General features: G+C 44.7%; 1 protein-coding gene across 6 annotated transcripts in view; it reads right to left on the minus strand.

The window, feature by feature from the left end:
- The window catches only part of ARHGEF26 (Rho guanine nucleotide exchange factor 26), a 32,874-nt gene that overhangs the window by 6,308 nt on the left and 8,497 nt on the right, over window positions 1–18,069 (minus strand). For 2 of the 6 annotated variants that reach the window (XM_015872184.3, XM_085513717.1), the window contains 6 exons: window positions 16,653–16,813; window positions 6,798–6,950; window positions 6,190–6,319; window positions 5,649–5,723; window positions 4,383–4,472; window positions 2,420–2,574 (listed from right to left, as the gene is read on the minus strand). In XM_015872184.3, coding sequence (XP_015727670.2) covers window positions 2,420–2,574; window positions 4,383–4,472; window positions 5,649–5,723; window positions 6,190–6,319; window positions 6,798–6,950; window positions 16,653–16,813 — 764 coding nt within the window. Of the gene's footprint in view, window positions 1–2,419; window positions 2,575–4,382; window positions 4,473–5,118; window positions 5,251–5,648; window positions 5,724–6,189; window positions 6,320–6,797; window positions 6,951–7,094; window positions 7,343–16,652; window positions 16,814–18,069 lie in introns of those variants that run through there. The other 4 variants (XR_014933624.1, XM_085513715.1, XM_085513716.1 and 1 more) reach the window with 4 other exon arrangements.

Consider the following 18,069-nt stretch of genomic DNA (forward strand, 5'->3'; position numbering starts at 1 on the left):
TGCATAGTAAATAATGAATGCACTCCCAATTAATTAATCAACTGAGATAAACTTGCACAGATCCATCTTACCTCCATTCAATAAAACATCTGATGTTAAACTATTAAGGAACCTTTATCTTTTTACCTCCTACACTCCCTGAGAGGCCCCCACACAAACTGCTCCCTTCCAGCAGGACTAATTCCTTTATCCTATCTATAAAGTGGTGAATCTCCTTCAGCAACATTTAACCATCTTTAGCATTATTACTTTAGTGACAAAATAATTCCTGGCAGCTTGGAAAAAAAACATGTTTTTTCAGGCAGCTGTGAACAGGTAACACTGCCAGGCAGAATTTAACCCTCGGGTGATTTCCAGTGCATGAAGTCCAGCTGCATTCCTCTGTCCAGATACACTCAGAAGCTGACAAGCCATCGAGTGCTGAAAATTCACTTTGATAGAAATGCATACAAACATGGAGGTATTATCAGTAAAGTAAATATCCTCTATCCCAGCAAGGCACTGATGTCATCATACTCTGAGAAACTTGGGGTAACTTCTTCACTAGCTCAGAGAAAGCCATTTCCAAGATAGGACAACGGTATGAAGAACCACACTGCAGCCATCTGCATCACGGAGCAGGCTGAAAGAACTCAAGATGTGAATTACATTGCTGGCTACTTGCTGTGTTGGAATGTCACCTTCAAAATCCAATGTCAACACACTGATGGTTTAATGGACACTGTAGTGGGAGCTGTGGCCACAGCAGTGGCCATTTGCAGTTCAGCAATGAGCTTAAGGAGATAGAAGAAAAGCTGAGAGCGGAGCTGTATGGAAATGCAGGATTTTATTCTCTAGATCGATGTGGCAGGTACCACAGCACCGGCCACATGTCCCTTCCTGTGCTTTTCTCAATGGTACTGAGTATTTCTCATCTGCTGTTCAATCGACTTGGTCGAAGTGTGATGGAACAACTGCCTGTCCCTGCGCTTCTGCATATATGGCAAACTGCTCACACAGGACAGCTGAACTTTGGGGAAAGGATGCAGCAGCATGACTGCAGCACTAAGTAATTAGTATTTTTAGCACAGTAGAGTGATTTTGTTGTACAATGCTAAGAATCTTTCAAGAAAGCAACTGCTCCACTAAAAATACAAACATCTGAACTCAGCTAGCAACAAATATTTCTGTCCATTGCTGCTGTGTCCATGGTAACGCTGGGGTAGGAGAACAGCTCACCAGAGCTCAGATGTTATTAATGACCATGTTGACTTGTTAAGTACCTACTCTGTGCCCAGAGAATCTGGGAAGTTCACACAAACCATCTTCAATTCTGGTTTGCTCAGGGGGTGTTATTCAAGTGACCAGACCAAGCTGATTGTTAAGTTTGCTTTAGTTTTGGTTTCTGGGCCCATTTAGGATGTTTCAATTCCATCAGCTGGAAGGTGTTATAAATCAAAAGCACCAAAGCTTTAATAAGATGCATTGCTATAAAAATCTGCATTATAATCTGGACAAGAAGCCAATAAACACCACAGATAATTAAACTTGTCACTGTTTTCCTAACTCAGTCATTTACTCAGCTACCAACACAGCCATAGAACAGCAGCGGGCCCACAAGAAAAACACAGCTTAAGAAGTGAGAGGGCTGTGGTGTGAGGCCAGAGATGTAACAAGGGGCCTTTAAGGGAACGTTCCAGCAGGGACCTCCATTAACACTCAACCTCAGAATCATGGTTGCAGCATTAAGAGCTGGGGACAACTCTATTAATTTTTCCCCTTGCCCATTTAACAGTATTTTGACTTAAATGTACTTCCCTCCATCTTGGAATATTCTACCTCATTCCTCGTTACTTCTCATTAAAGTTACGACTGAAGTTTCACAGAGGAGGGTCTCTTACAAATAGCTGGAATTTGGCCCACCTGGTCAATGCAAAGGCAAAATCATCCTTCCAAACAGTTTTCAGCCTCAGGAAGGTTTATGTATCAAATATTATTTAACAGCAACATCAGAGGATGCAAATTCCTTTAGATTATTCTAAGTCTCCCCTCAAATCTAGTGATAAAGATTTAAGCGGGGACTCCTGGCAGCAGCTTCCCATAAATCTCTCTCCAGGTAATTCCTGTGACTGCAGAAGCATCTCCACAAATTTCGACTAATTAACACATGTTTAATCCACATTTCCTCCTGTGTTACACTGCAAAAGTACCAGGCCCCTTCAAACCTCATTTTTCCTTCCAATTAGCAAACAGCTAGAAAATACACAGAAGTTCTGTGCATGTGATCAAGCTTGCCCTTCCCAAGGCAGGAAATGCTGGTTTCCATTTCCCTTGGGGGAGGCACACACAGCAGTCACAATTCACAGGACAACTACAGGCTGGATGGTCTCTCTGTGCTGCAAGAGCCAAACACACCGTTCTGTACTGGCGAAGCTCTTACCTCTTCTTCTTGGTAATAATGAGGACATCATTGAAGAGGAAGAAGTACACCTGCTGCTTACAAGTCCTTTTGGAGAAAAGTCCCGTGTCTTCTACATACGCTGTTAACTCGCCCCTTTTCACCAACCACCGCGAAGAAGAAACCAAAGGAAATGGCTAAAAACCAAAAAAAATAACATTTCAATCCTTTAAAAGTAGCTTATTTCCCCTCCTTTTTCAAGATCAGGTAACAGTCTTAAATATTTGGAAAAACAAAACCCACTTGAAAAAACTCAAAGCACAGAGATCAGGAGTTCTAAAGCATCTTTATCATCCACACAGTCCACAAGTAACAGCCTGCAAATACTTGAAAAGTCTCATATTCATGACCTAATTGCTCATCTAGGGTAAAAATGAGCAGATTTGACTGCTCGCACTTCAGGGTGGAACTGATGCCCTAAGAAGAGGAGAACTGCTTGTTCAGCACTGGCAGCAGCTCCTTCCCTCACACAGTGAACACGGACATGGACAGGACGCAATTATGGCTGGCTGTCCCTGCCTGCTGGGCTGCCCATGGCACTCAGATCCTCACAGTGCAGTGGCTCCTCCAGCAGCCCTCAGTTAGACCAGCAGTGCAGCAGTCCTTTGGAACCCTTACAAATCATTACAAATTAAAGAAGCCTTCAACTTCAGTCTTGCCTCAGGCTGATTTGTATCCTCAGCCATGTACAGAAGTGATGTGGGTTTTAGCAGCTTCTCTCGTACTCCTATGTAATGCTCTACAGTCACACCAAAGAAAGTGAGAATTACAAAATGCTTCATGAGAAAAGAACAGAAATAGTTCACCTGATTTATAATGGTTATAGAACGGAATCATCATCATTGTTCTTCAGATAAAAGCTACTCTGAAGATTTCTAGAGTATGAACTAAAAAAGCCCTCTAATCTCTATTCCAAATGAGTTCATCAGATTTTCCTGGCTGACTGTATTCCAGAGGCATCCTGTGTTTACTTTAATATTAATTTTCCCTTAATTGCCAAAAGACTACAATGCATATTTCACCTCCTTTCTATGTAAAATAAGCCATCAGAACTTAAAATGTGCTGAAACTTGGCCAAAACAATCCGGTAAGCATTCCAGCTGGCACCTGCTCCAACAAAAGAAGTCTAAACCACTCAGTGGTTGTATTTAAGAGACATGGAGGGAAAAAAACTTGCATAAAGAATACAGAAAAAGAAGATAAAGTTCTGTTATTGTCATGAAATCAGCAAGAGCTGCCAGTCCCAGCAAGCACACTGCAAGGATCACACAGGGCCTATTGCTCCTGCAAGGTCAGATCCATATCCCAACCCCTGCCAGCAGAAAAACAATTTAAAGGCATTTAAAACCTGCCACGTTCTTCTGCAGGTCAGAAAACTGGGAAGGAATGTGGGAAGCCAATGACCCAATGCAGTCAAACTATTTAAAGCTCTATTTTCAGTTATGCAACTACCTGAGACTATTATCCACCAGTGTTAGCAGATGCTGTGATGTCACTTATGAGATGTTTCCTTTATTACTTTATTATAAATACTTTGGACAACTTGAGAAATATCCTTCTGGAGTCAGGACTTACCCAGAACAAGACTGACCACTTAAACACACTTCCATCCACAGAGCTAAACCCAGAGTCTGGGCATTCATTCTTCAGTAATCATTGCTACTTCATTCTTTTAAAAAAGCATGTTCTCATACCCTATTTCCTTAAAAGTCTCACCTGAAGCTTAACAGACCTTGCTAAAGGAGCAGCAGTCCTCAGTTACTCTTCAAGTTTCCAGAGCTTCAGCTACCTTAGAATATGAATTTGACTTCCCATTAACTGAGAAGTCGCATCAGGATTGCAGCCTGGCCCAGTTTACTATGTGCTGGCAATGAAGCTATCAGAAGAACATGCAGTCAAAGCTCCTCCTATGCTAAATGGTTTTTGTTCCTTGATTTAATCATACCTTGATTTTAAATTCCAGCTGGGAGTTAATTGTGTACAACATTTCTGTCCTTTCCATTTTTCGAGCACCTTCGTTGCACAAACGCACCAACTGAAAAACAAGACATTTACCGAGTGTATTTCACATCCTCACCATGTGTGATACCAGTAACTCCTGTTCCTTCACACAGTGCACTTCTGTGAAGTGTTTACAAAGGATCTGACATTTTCACATTCAGGGATGGTCACAATGCTTTCAGCACCAGGCTGAATGCACCACGGAGTGATCTGGTCAGAGCTGAGAGATGGTTCTGCTCTGGGGCTGGACTGGACGACCTCCCGATGCCCCTTTCAACCCACACTAATGATACTATAATTACTATTTCTCTTACTCACTGATCCAAATGAGTGCCCTGCCCCACAGAAGCCATCTTTCCAGCCTGACAATCGGTGCTGCACACACATGCAACTCTTTCATAGACGAAAGTCACAGTACAAATACTGCAGTGCCACTGCTTGTTTAACTGCTTGTTTTACTGCTTGTTTAACTCAGGCAAACTGGTCTAGGGATTGGCAACCCTGCCCACAGCAGAGGCACTGAAATCAGTTGATCCTTAAGGTCCTTTTCCACCCAAGCCATTCTCTGACTCTATGAAACTACCCCAGGGATGGTTTCATCGTGGCCGACATTTAGAACACAATCTCAAAGCACACACCATAGCCTTACTGAAGCCTGCACATGGGAGAAGAGTCATGTGTGCTCACAGGTGCAGTCAGAAGGGCATCAAATCACATTCCCTTCAACTCCATAAATATCATGCAGGTCTTCCCACAGTTAATAAGCCTTGTCTCCTTTTAAAATCAAACACTTCACAAACCATTTACTGTTCCTATGGAAAAAAATAATTGTGTTGGCAACAGCACAGTGTTCCCGAGTGCAGGATATCTTCTTAAGTAAGAAAAAGACAGTAATTTTGCCAAGAGAAAGGCCACTGTGGATTGATTTCAATTAAGACAGTTCAAAGTTTTTATATCCTTCACTGCTCTCCCTTACACAGCAACGTTCAGCGCCCACGGCCACATCCAGCCCTCACAGGGAGAGGAAGTTCCTTTTCAATTATTCTTAGTTTCTAATGATGCTCAATACATCACACTTAATAACAGTCTGTGATGTGTTATGCTTTCTCAAACTGAGATCTTGAAGGCAAAAAACTGACAACCCTGAGATTCCTCCTTTTCTTTTCATACCACAATGCTCTGCTTGAAAGTTTTGTATTTCCAGACATACCTTGCTTACTTCTTTCAGGGCCTGCTTGCAGTTCTCATATTTTGGTGAATCTTTAGGAGTTTTCTGACAAATTGTCTGAAAGAAAACATCCACTACTTCAGAGAACTAAAAAGCACCAACTGCAGCAAATAGAGACATTTGCATAGCAATTAATGGTAATCAAAGAGCTGAAGCACCACCAGGGAACTTATGGACAAATGTGCTAAATGAGAGAACACCATGGACATACGGATGCATGAAATGATACTAATTAATTAATTTTTATCCTAACAGCCTGTGAAACTTCTGTGCCAGGTTTCTTCTTGGTTTCAGAAGCAATTCTACTGCAGGTCCTTTTTCATTGAACTTAAGTAAGTATTAAATAAGTATTTAATTTTCCACTGCACAACCAAATAAACGCTTCTGCGCTTCATGCTAAGCCGAGCTGTCAGTACTTACAGCCCCGTACCTCGTACAGGCAGTGGGATCACCCAGGAATCAAACACAAAGGAGAGCTAACGTTAAAAGAACACATGAAGGAAAAATAGAACAACATTCTCACATCCATCAGTAATGGAAGTCGAGTAACTCTCTGCATAGGGAGAATGAGGAAGGAGAACATCGGTAAATTCCTGCAGTCTTCATGGGACTCAATGCGTGCCAACGCCTCCTTAAATGCTGGATTTGTAGCTCTGGTGGGAAAAAGGGAGGAGAACGTAACAGAATGTTTTAAACAAGAGCTGTGAAAATTGGCAGATTTCAGAAATAGGGGAAATGTGGTTGGAAAGATTTGTATCACAGCTTTCAGTGATGTTTACTTAGATATGCACAACCAGTACTGACATTTAGAGAGCTCATTTTCTCCCACAGGTGAACATGAGTGCACACAGACTCATAGGTAGCAAAGAAGCAAAGCACAGCTTTGGTAAATATGCAGACCTGTACTTATCAGCAGAAAGGCAACATGCCACGTGGCCACAAGCAGGACTGTGTGATGCAGCCCAGCATGTTTCCACTCTCAGAGACTTCAAAGGCACTTCAGTGTGCAGGGACACCAAGCATGTAAAGACACGCTTTGCTGTGAGCTACAGGCCTTGCACCAAACGCCACGGCCTTTGCCTCCTACTAAATGGGGTGATTTTGCAATTGTATCTTGAACTTAGCTCTTACAGCAATTTCTGAAGTGTCCGCTGCTGATAGACTTCATTAGTGCAGTATTTTACATAAGGATCAAACGTTGAAGAAGTGTGCTTCTCCACAATATCGCTGATATCATCGATGAAGATGTTGTTCTGATGTCTTGCTTCAAGTTCTTTGAAGAACCTGTGAAAAAAGGAAAGAAATCACTCATTTTACAAAACAAAACAAAAAAACAAACAAAAAAAAACAAAAAAAAAACCCCAAAAACAAACAGCAGACTTCCTTGCAGCACTTTACACTTCTGACAGAACCCGCTGCTCTTATAACCTAATGACGATCTGGATGCTTTGTGAAGGGGTGAAGTCATCCCTCCTTTTGGCAGAGCAGCGTGGGAAGCCTTTCAATGATGCCGTCGGGGCGGTGGGTGTCAGCTGGCACAGCTCCCCCAGAAACACTTCCCACACTGCTGCCAAAACCAGGGCAGCCCACACGGTCGGCTGGATGGGAATTTCCAGAAATGGGGTTGAAAAAGAAGTGGAACAACTTCAAGCACAGCATTAAATCACCATTTCCTCCTGTAATAAGGGAAGTACAATACCAGAATAAGTTCAAGTAAATAAAGCGTGAATGGTTAAGCTAATAACAAAGAGAGCTGAGCTGTACGTGACTACCTTGTCTCATTTGCTTCAGTCTACCACCAACCCCAAGCACAGGTTGGAAACAGAGAAAGAGGAAACAGAACCCCAAATCTCCTTCCCTGCTGCTCATCCTCTGTTCCAAACAGGAGCCTCTTTGACTTCTGAATGCTTTTCACTCCTTCTTGCCACTCTTGTAATTTTATTGGAAAACAAATGCCTTCATTTCAACAATGCTCATTAGGAATGTTTTGACCCTTTGGTGTATAAGGGCTCCAATGAATTGGTATTAGAGCTAATGTGGGTCATTAGAGCCATGTGACACCAGCGCGATGCAAAAAAACCATCTAAAAGTTATTAAAAATCCCTCTGGTTCTTTTCCTGCCTGCAATTGTTACAGCCAGGTAACGTGCCAGGGTAAACCAGTTAACTAAACAACTGGCACGGAGCACAGCAAAGTAACACAAATACTTGGAACACATGGCCTGGTATCAAGCTAAAGCACTGGGAAATCTAGTTCTGTTTTGTTTTGGCCCATTATCCCACTTTCTCCGTGCTAACCACTGGCTTGTCAAAGCCTGTCACCCTGAGGCATCTCATTTTGGTGCCCCAGTGCTCTGCACAGCCTGTTTTACGGATTTAAGAATGAGAGAGGACGAAGAGAAGCTCGTTATGCAGGTGTGTTAACAGAGGTCACTGAAATGAACACATCTTGCTGTCTGACTGATGGTGCCCAGCTGCAGCGAGCTCTGCCATTCAGCAGAACCACAGCAGGCAGCTCTCAGCTGCTGACCACAACTGCCCAGGACTGGAATTCATTTCCACCCTGTTCAGACACACTAATGGCTGGGAGAACTTCGCAGTGCCCTGCCAGCCCCATTTCACTCAGCCCTCCTCCCTGCTCCATGTTACGCTGACCACGCGTTTGATCATGATGGGCTGGAACTGACACTTCTAAAGCTTATTTCATGCTTCATCAGGGACACCAACAGTCACAATAATGTTAGGAGTCAGTATAAATGTTGCTTGGTAGGAGATACTTTAAAAACAAAACAAAAAAGGAAAAAAGGGACAGAAAAAGTACTCCCACGTCCCATCACCCTCAGACTGCACTGAAAGAAACGTTACTGCTGGAAATCACACGCTGAAGATGGACTCAAAGTCACCTTCCCAGCAGTCACAGTGCAGCCACCAAACCATCCCGAGTCACTTTTACTTGTCATGAGGATCAGTACTGACTGACTCACTGCCAGTTTCACCAGCTACAAATTAGTTGCACTCTGCTCTGTGACTGTTTTTTCTTAGCAGCAGGAGGACCTAATAAAGCATTTATTGCCAGACCTTTCCCACTTAAAGTGAGTTCCACTGAAGTGAAAGTCAACAGCATCCTAACAGAGAAACTGCTTTCCTTTGCCCTGTGCTGTTTCAGAGGAACATCCCATCCGAAATACGCTGAAACTCTCCCTCTCCTAAAGGCTGTGTGCCAGACTCAGCAGTGCAGATGTCATTAATTTCCTGTTTGTTCCCTCTTCCATCTTGGGATGGAGAAGCACTGCACTACACAGCAGCACTGGGGCTGTCCCGGCCCTACGGCAAGTTTCCCCCTTCCAGTTTTGGAACCTTACCTGAAGAGTTCTTCCCCCTACATACACCATTAGTAACCCATCCATCATCATGTGCAACAACATCCCAGGATTTGCTCAGGCCTTTTTCTTAAGCAAATTCTCCCTTTTAACTGGCACTGCTTCAATCCCTACCTGTTACACACAGCTTCCTGCAAAGCCTGGGCTAAGCCAGCTGAGCACAGCAGCGCCAGCACAACGTGTTACACTGCAGGACTCAGCAATGCCTCCCTTAGCAGCACCAAGTTCCCATCGAACCCAGCACAAGTGTTACTTAAAGGGCTGCAATGAACAAATCAGCCAAGTCAAGGTACTAATATCAACTATTTTGCTTGGTCTTTCTTTTCAACATTTGCTCTCCCTTCACCCCTAAATAAAGATAATAAGTGAGTTGGACTTACACTGTTACCAATGCTGTCTTATTACCTGGTTATATCAAGATTAGGCTGTGCTGGGCTAAAATTGTCATTGGCCACGAGCTTCTAACCAGGCAGCCATAGAAGAGTTAGAAAGCCGTTACCTGATATCAGAGCCACTACCCAGGAGCAAGAAGTATCCCCCGCCATCAAGGCCACTCTGAACATGGAAATGAACTGCGACCTGCCCTGCTGGTTATTTATTTCAAGTTACTGTTATTGGTTAAATCTGTGAAGTCACAACAACCCATATTTCTGGCACAAGGGTTAAAAAGCAGATTTAACTTCACAGTGCTTTTGGTGCTGCCCAGCCCCTACAATTGTGTGGTTCTGTCGCCTTTTCGTGAAGCTGATCCTGTCTAACACCCTTGATTGGTTACATGCCCAGATGTCTGAGCACGTCAATCTAAGGCCTGGCAGCACAGAGGAGAGAGGCCAGGAGCTGGGCTGCCCTGCAGCAAGCAGTGCGGCGGGGGAAAGCCTGCCCTGCAGCCACAGCCCCACATTGGTGAGTTTATCCGCCTGCTAGGAAAGCTTCCATCTCAGGGATTCATCGCTGTGTGTAGCTTTAAAATCTCATTTTAAAATAGCACATTGACCCAAGGATACAGGAGAGGAGCCAAAGGAACACACACAGCTCCTCCTGCTCTGACAAGTGTGCTAAACACAACCATTTCCAGGCAACGAACAATGTGGAGCCTTCCCAAAGCTGTGTGCTCCCCCTGCACACAGAGGGGCTGGCAGCGCTCACTGCCCTCACCAGCAGCCTCTGCTCCGTCCCACCAGAACTGCCCTCTGCTGCCCTCCCTGCAGCCTCACCATAAGGAAAGCACAGATAAAGAAGTCTGAATAATTGCTTGTATGGGAACTGCTGAGTCCCAGCCTGGACCACTGATGGAACACCTGGGGACAGGACCCAGTCAGCCCTGGCAGCACAGGTGAAGGCAATCCAATAGTGTGGCTGGAAGGGGTGGAGCCTGGCTGCACCTCTCTTAGACCCCATTTAAGGGCTGACTTCCGTTGCAGTAGGATCTCTTTCTGGAGATCTGTCCTCTGTGGAGTTTTCCCCTACAAACCTGGAATCTTCTGCTATGGGTGAACAATCTTCTTCCCTTATAGCACCTTTCTATTATGCTGGTCCTTCTATCATTACACACTTGTTGTGAGGCCTTTCCCATCATACTAATCTAATTACTACACTGCTGAACATCCATCAGCTTTACTGTCAAAAATATGCAGATGAATCCAGTTTGCCTCTTTTATGCTCCCTGCAGTAACAACAAAGCTGAAAAGTGGTGCAAGGGCTGTAACCAGAACAATCCCTGTGGGGCCCAGCACGAAAGCAGAGGAGGGTCCATGCAGGTCAGAGCTTCAGCTGAACAGCACTGGAGGAGCAGCCACACAGCACCTCCTGCTAAGCAGCTGTTGGCATTAAACTGCAAGCACCACTGCTCTGCACAGCAACTGTCCTTAAATACAGACACACACATAACTCCCTGCACAGCTCAGGCCGCAGAAGAAGAGCCAGAGGTTGCAGGAATTCAGGAATGCTGCTGCTGGCAGTGCTTTGTTAAACTGACAATACATTCAAGCAATGTAACAATGGGTTTCAGCACAAATGAGTATTACAACAGCTGGGAGCTCTATGGCACAGCTCTGGTGACACTGGCTGCTGCAGCAAACACAAACCACCATCACCACCCAATGGAAACCCCAGTGCTGACCATGCCAGTCCCAAAGCACAGCCATGGCTGGAGGGCTCCTTGGGCTGTGCTCGGTCGCAGGGCCATCACCTGCAGCACACTTGAAATCCTGGCTACAATCAGTATTTCAGCACAGAATGAGGTATCTGTATTTGATGCCAAAACTGTTCTAACGCACTGGCAGAGGGAAGGTTTGGGGTTTGGGTGATTCTTTGTTTCTTTCAACAAAACAGAGCTGTGGTGTTTATGCTAACAGCCATCATTACCAGAGATGTAGGTAAAGAAAGAATGATTCTTGCGCTGAGAACCACAGCTGGGAAAAAAAGGAACTGTTATAATTTTATCTAAGTACATACATGTATATAAGTGCATACGTGTGTGCAAACATTTCTGCCCACCTAAACAAGTATTCTGTCTCAAATTCTGTTTGTCACCATCTCAGCTGAGGGAAATACGATTCCGTTCAGAATCTGAACTCAGAAACGTGATTCCCTGAACAGCGAAGTCCCACCTCTCATCGCACCCCAAGCAAGGAAGCCAACTTCTCACAGAAGAACCACCCGCTCAGGAATCCGAGCTCTAGCTGGGGATTATTCTTCAAGTTATTGTCTCCCAGAGCTGCACATCGTCTGCAGACAAACACAGTCAGGTCGGCCCAGGGAGTTTTCTCAGCTGCTGAAAGAACTCTCCAAACAAACAACCCCTCCACATCAGAGCTGAAGAGTTCAGCAATTAGTGCTGATGTCCAAACAAACCGCGAAGGAGGAAAGCTGACGGAACACCAAAGTGAACTCGCTGCCCCAAGTCATCAGTGAGATACAAATACCTGAACGTGTTCTGTCAGCACCTAAAATTCAGAGAAAAGACTGGTATTTGGACTCACGGCTCTTCAGTGCACCCCATGGGCTCCCTGCAGGCTCCCAGCAATCAAAAGTGATCCCTTCAGCAATAAAGCATTAAAAAAAAAAGGCAGAAATCAGAGCAAACTCAGCAGTGCTCCACACACTGAGAACTGGAGCCTCGCACTGAGCCCAGTGATCAGCAGCACCGGCTGTGGGTCAGTGCCTGCCCTGCACCTACCTGCACACAGGTACCTCACAGCACACAATTCCTGGGGGAGGCTTTTAATTCCTCGTCTGCCTTTTTCTGTTCACTGCACACAGCATTACCACTCAGCCTTACTGAAAAGGGAGGCATTTACCCACCTGGAAGCCTCCAGCACAAGCAGCCTTCCTTACAGGAGCAGAAAATTGCTCCCCAGACACAGTGCAGTGTCACCGAGCCACCTGGGAACCAATGCTCAGTGGAACCAGCTTCCTTCACAGCTGGCTGTGGCAAGAACTGTGATAAATGCTGGACTGAGGCTGTCAGGCTACACAGGAACAGAGAATGGTACTGACTGTTACACCACTCGTACAGGGAAATCCAACCGGTCAGCTGCAGCCTGTGAGCAGTTCACTGTCATTACAGCTCACCTGAATCACCTGGGGTCTTCTCACAGTCCTGCAATTGTTATTATTATTATTATAGTACTTGGCTTTTTGGTTTTTTTTTTTTTTTTTTGCCCTCAGCCTCCCAGATGAATTAACAAATCTCTGCATTCTCTAGAAGTAGTGCTTCTAATGGCTGTTAACTGATCCAATACAGGCATGTCCTCAACAAGGACTGACACCAAGTTATCCCACAGAGAAAGATGAAGGTATGCCATACATAAGGATACTGGAAAAAGATGAAGCACTGATCTAATTTATAGGAGAAGCAACTATAATAAGCTTACCTGGACCCAAGGACATACTCACACATTAGAATTTAACTTAGGTACTCAGATAAGATGTTGAGCTACCCCACAACCCACACAGTTTTCTCTGCTGAAGTCAACATGCAGAGTCAACAGTCTGAATCTGTCCTGGTAAGCTCTGTCAGTGCCCTTCTGTGCTAATGCTAACCTCTGTGTACCCATAAGCCTTCTGCTGCCCAAATGGCAGACAGAGAAACACACCAAAGCTCTCCACCTGCTCTGACACTGTGGGTTTCACCTTCAGAGCAACTGCTGCTCCAGATGTTTCCCCCACTGCTCCCTGCAGCAGCTCTTTCCCAAGAGCCCCTTCCTGGGAACCTGACCTCCCTGCACCACATACTGAGGCCGGAGGAGTTCTGACTGCTAAGACTGATTGCACAGCATTCTCACCCTGCACAAGCTTTTAGTTCCAAATAAGCTGAGCCACGGCACACCCATCAGGTTACATCTCAGCGTAACAGCTCTCGCTGACCCTGGATGCAACCCGTGTGATTTTGTGTCCTGCCAGCCAGGAGCAATCATATTACATATACAGCAAATACACCATTAAGGAGTTAGGATGTTTTAACAAACAGACACCAAGTAAGCTGCATGCACAGCTCAGACCAGCTCTTCTTTGTTAGGAGCACCCCAGTGACCTCCCAAAAGCAGAGACCATCTTTACTGCCTGCATTCATCTTCCAACAAAGGCAGTGTTGTTCAGTTACAACAGCCTCGTCATGCACAGGGGCCTCTCCTGGCACTCTGGAGAGCTCCCACTAAGTGTGTTCCAAGTCTAAGTTTCTACATATAACTGCTAAGCAATCCTGACTGAAGATCCCACTCCTACCCATCTGCACTCTTCAGCCTCACTAAAGGTCTGTCCCTGCAAAGCAAAGCACTGATAGCTGCACCCAGGCACTCACAGTTCTTTGGTCTTTTTTCAGAAAAGTAAGGACAGCCTAAAGCAGAGCACATCCAGGACAGATGCCTGATTTCATTACTTTTCTATAACAAAAGGATGGTTTTTGCTCCTGTGGAAGACCTTGGGAACACAGAGTGGCAATGCGAAGGCACTGAGAAAGAGGCTTTTTAAAGCCCCTTTGCATTATTTACACGGATGAGGCTGCAGAAAGCGAGCACATTTTGTTATAGTTTAACACTATTGCGTAACTCAGGAAACAAAATACGCTTTCGTTTAAGTTTAAAAAGGGGTTATGAATTCTGATTTCACTCCAAGTAGCACTAAATCAAGTTCTCAAGCCGTTACACTTTCCAGACCAAAAAGAATAAGAATATAATTTTAGGACAGTGTGGGGTTTTCCATTCTTTTTCCCCCCTCCCACTTCCTCTGAGGACTACAAACTAAAAGGGTTTTAAAGAATTCCCCTCCATACACTGCAATCCCCACCTCTGCTTTAAACATTGTAACTGAGAAACTCAGAAGTGGATTTAATGGTTTTGAAGACCCAGGCACTGAGAACAGGAAAAACAATCACAGCTCAGCTTTACTGCTACGTTCCACTGCTTCTTACAGAACCAATTCAAAGCAGCAGCAAAGTCTCCAGGCTCGTTAACCTCTGATTTCTATTAAGCTACCTAAAAAAAGGCAGCAGTTACCCCCTCACAGATGATGTTTCTGCAGACTCTAGCAGAAAATCAGCTCATGATACTCTACTTTTACAAGTCCCATTGCAGACAAGCAGAAGTCTTTAAAAGTACTATTCCTAGAAAATAAGGGCTTGGATAACCTGCAGCTCTGACAACAGTGCTGCCAGATGGCTCTCCTCCCTGCAGTGGCTGTGGGATCCAGTAACAGCCAGCTTCCACCAGCAGACCTGGACTGTAAGTAAAGGAGATGAGCAAAAAGCAACACGGAGATGCTGGAATATAACGGAGTTAAGTTCAAATGCATGCCGATCACATGGCTCCTAGCACAGCTTTTCACCTGACACAAGACCCTCTAACATATACGCTCCATGGAATAAAATCCTATTACTGCATAAACTTCATAAGACATGTATTCAAATCTCTGCACAACCCATTTAAAATTCCACAGCACGTGTGGCTTTGGAGAAATGGGAGCCAAGAAAGGCTGTCACCAGGGCTTAGGACATGGAACTTGAGAAGTTCTACAAAGAGAAACAGGCCTGGTGGAAAGGAATTCAGAACAACATGATTTCTGCAAGAAGGAAGCAAAGGGGACAAAAGGAAAGGGACTAAAAGAAAGGTGGGTTGTGAAAAGGCTGATTCCAGAAATACCCCTGCCTGGCAGAGCCCCCTCCCACCCACTGCCCACCTCAGAAGTGAGGCAGATATTCTGTGTTCCACAAGGAAAGCAGGGGCACCGACAGTGCAGGAGATCAAACAGCATCTTATCCTTCAGCTTCAATTCAAACTGGAAATAAGGTGCTGGAAAAGCAGCAGACACGTTTCTCTTTTTCATTTACACGGGCAATAGCAACTGAACGTCTGTTGCTGCTGTCAATCACACTCAGACAGCAAACAGATCACCATTAAGCAAAACCTCACAAAACAAATTTCTGAAGAAGAATCTGAAGTATTCCTAACTCTGGAACACACTGTGAGTGCACATGTATGTGCATAGGCAATATTAAGTGACAGTAATTATCAGCAATAATAAAACAGGCTTGAAAGTATTTGCACCTCAGAAGACCTGGCAGCACTTCCTTCTGTTAGGCTGTGTGTGTGCTGCATCCATCCTTCCATTGCTGACTTTGTAGGGAAGAAATTTAAAAATAAACTCAAAAAAGAAAAGCAAAAGGCAGAGCAGATCTGAGCAGCCTCTGCTGCCAGGTGCTGTGGATGCACAACGCTGCTCCCCTTGCCTCTGCTGTTTACATAGCAGATAGCAGAGCCGCACAGCATGCTGCACATTGAGTACCAAGCCGAAAGTAAACAGATTCAACTCATCTAGGACAACGTTGGCAAGAGTCAGCTCCTAAGGGCATAAACTCCTGCTTAACTCTGAACAGTTTAATAAGGGCAAGCTAAGTTTAATTTGATAGACTGCACAACTAAGTATGGCTGCTCAATGTTTCAAGATCCAGCCTAGGAACCATTCAGAAATGAACCATGCTTATTCATCTCTAGTTCAGTCTGCCTACAAGCTCTCCTTACTGAACCAATACAGCCAGAAAAGTAAACAGGTGTTCAGCTTTAAGAACAGACAATTCCACCAAGAAAGGATTTGATTTTTCCAAACAAGAGCAAGCTGCCTCTCGGGACAAGAGGGGTAGGTAAGGCACAGCCTGCAAATACTACCACGTAAAACAAACAGTACTGATCAAAGCTCTCCTACCCAAGGAGCTGCCTGCCAGGTACAGCAAGAAAATACAAACCAACTGAGCCTTGGTTATACCACAAAGGCATAAATCTGTGGTTGTTAAAATCAAAACTGCAGCTTCTGTATTATGCTAAGGCAAATCCTTAGCATTGCAGACTACAGACATCCCAGTGCAGAGAGAACCAAAGCCCATTCTAATTCAATTACTGCTTTACAACAAGTGCAACATCTGACTGCACATCCTTACACCCCAGGCCTAAACCTTCCACAAAAGCTTCACCCTTGTGGCTGTTGCTCCCTTTTGTGCTAACAGTGAAGACGCTATTTTGTATGCTATGTTTCATTTCTTGCTTGAAAGACATTTTGATTACAGGCAGTCACCCTCAGCTACAACCCAAAAACAGTTCTTGCATTTGTACACTTACTTTTTACTTGCTTCATAAACGTCTGTTATATTGGAGAAAAGGTGGTGGCTCTCCGTTTTGGTCATGGTGAGGCTCAGCTCTCGGGAGTTTTTAAACATCCGGATCAGAATCTCCAAGCTCAGCAAGTACGAATGCTCAGAAGATATCACTTCAAATATGGCCTGCAAGGTGGAGGGGTGAAAGAGAAGGGTTACCACTGAGGAGGCTGGGTCCCTTCTGTTTGTGGAGAGAAGCAAAGAGAAGGTAATGGATGCGAGCTAAAAGCACAAGTTTTCATTGCCATGAGCTCCATGCCATTTACCCTTGGAAATCAGTCATTTCACTCTAGGACAAAAAACCATATTAAGACTTTTAAACTTCACACCAGCGGTGATCACTCAGAGGACACAGCCACGTTCCCTTCCCCTGCTGGCTGCACCCACAGCAAACCTCCAGTGGACTCTTGGACTCTGAAATCCTCATTCCACAGGACACGTCCATCTCTGACAGGGAAACCTATCCAGCCTTTAGACATCTTTTACCCCTCCAGGCTTTACTGGCTGTTAGTCTACCACTGTTTTTATACACATACGTACTGTGGAAAAACCATGAAAACATTTCCAAGAACACTTCTGTCACAAGATGCACCAAATGGCATTTGTCACCAGTGTGGCCCCCCATATAAAGCTAGCATGGGATAATACTATCAGCAGAGCTAACATAATTTTGTGTTATAACTGGTGTTCACACTTGCGTATACCACTTCGTTAGCTATTTGCAATTAACATCTCCCTTAAATGACAGGGGAGAGCCTAACTTGAAATGCAGCACCTCAGACTCTAGTATTTAGAAAGGACAATGACCACAGCTCCATAAACACATAGAGGGAGAGAAAGGGAGAGAAAGAGGGAGAGAAAGAAGGGGAGAAAGAGAAGGGTCTATGAGTGACAGCCTACAGAAGGCACTCCCTTAGGTGGTCTGATGCTCTAGAGAGGCTCTGCTCTTCCATGATCAGATATAAAAGCAAGAAAGAATGCAGACATGCTGAAGGCAGCTCTGCTGAATAATCCCAGCCTGCAGCTGAGACAAACAATGCTGGGTAAGAACAAAACTAAGAGATTCCGCTGGGGACATTCTCTCTTAAGTTTGTTACAGTTTAAGTCTAGAGAATCCTTCTGCTTGCTGAGGTAGACTTCTGATCAAATACGGCTTCTCCTGGATAACGTGAGATTGAGTGTTCCACACTGTACCTTCAAAACGTTCCCTACCCTTCTGAAAGTCTTCTTCAGAAAAAGCAGCAGTTTTACCTCAAGCCCTTAAGGTTGATCAGGTTGGACTCGAGCCTTTAAAATTCATTGGCTTCACAGAAAACCTACAGGGACACTGCCCACACAAGGAAGGAAGCCCAGCCAACACTGCTCGGCAGCATCACTCCATC

Source organism: Coturnix japonica, chromosome 12, assembly GCF_054131305.1.
Source record: "Coturnix japonica strain WE chromosome 12, WE-NBRP24, whole genome shotgun sequence".
Lineage (NCBI taxonomy): Eukaryota > Metazoa > Chordata > Aves > Galliformes > Phasianidae > Coturnix > Coturnix japonica.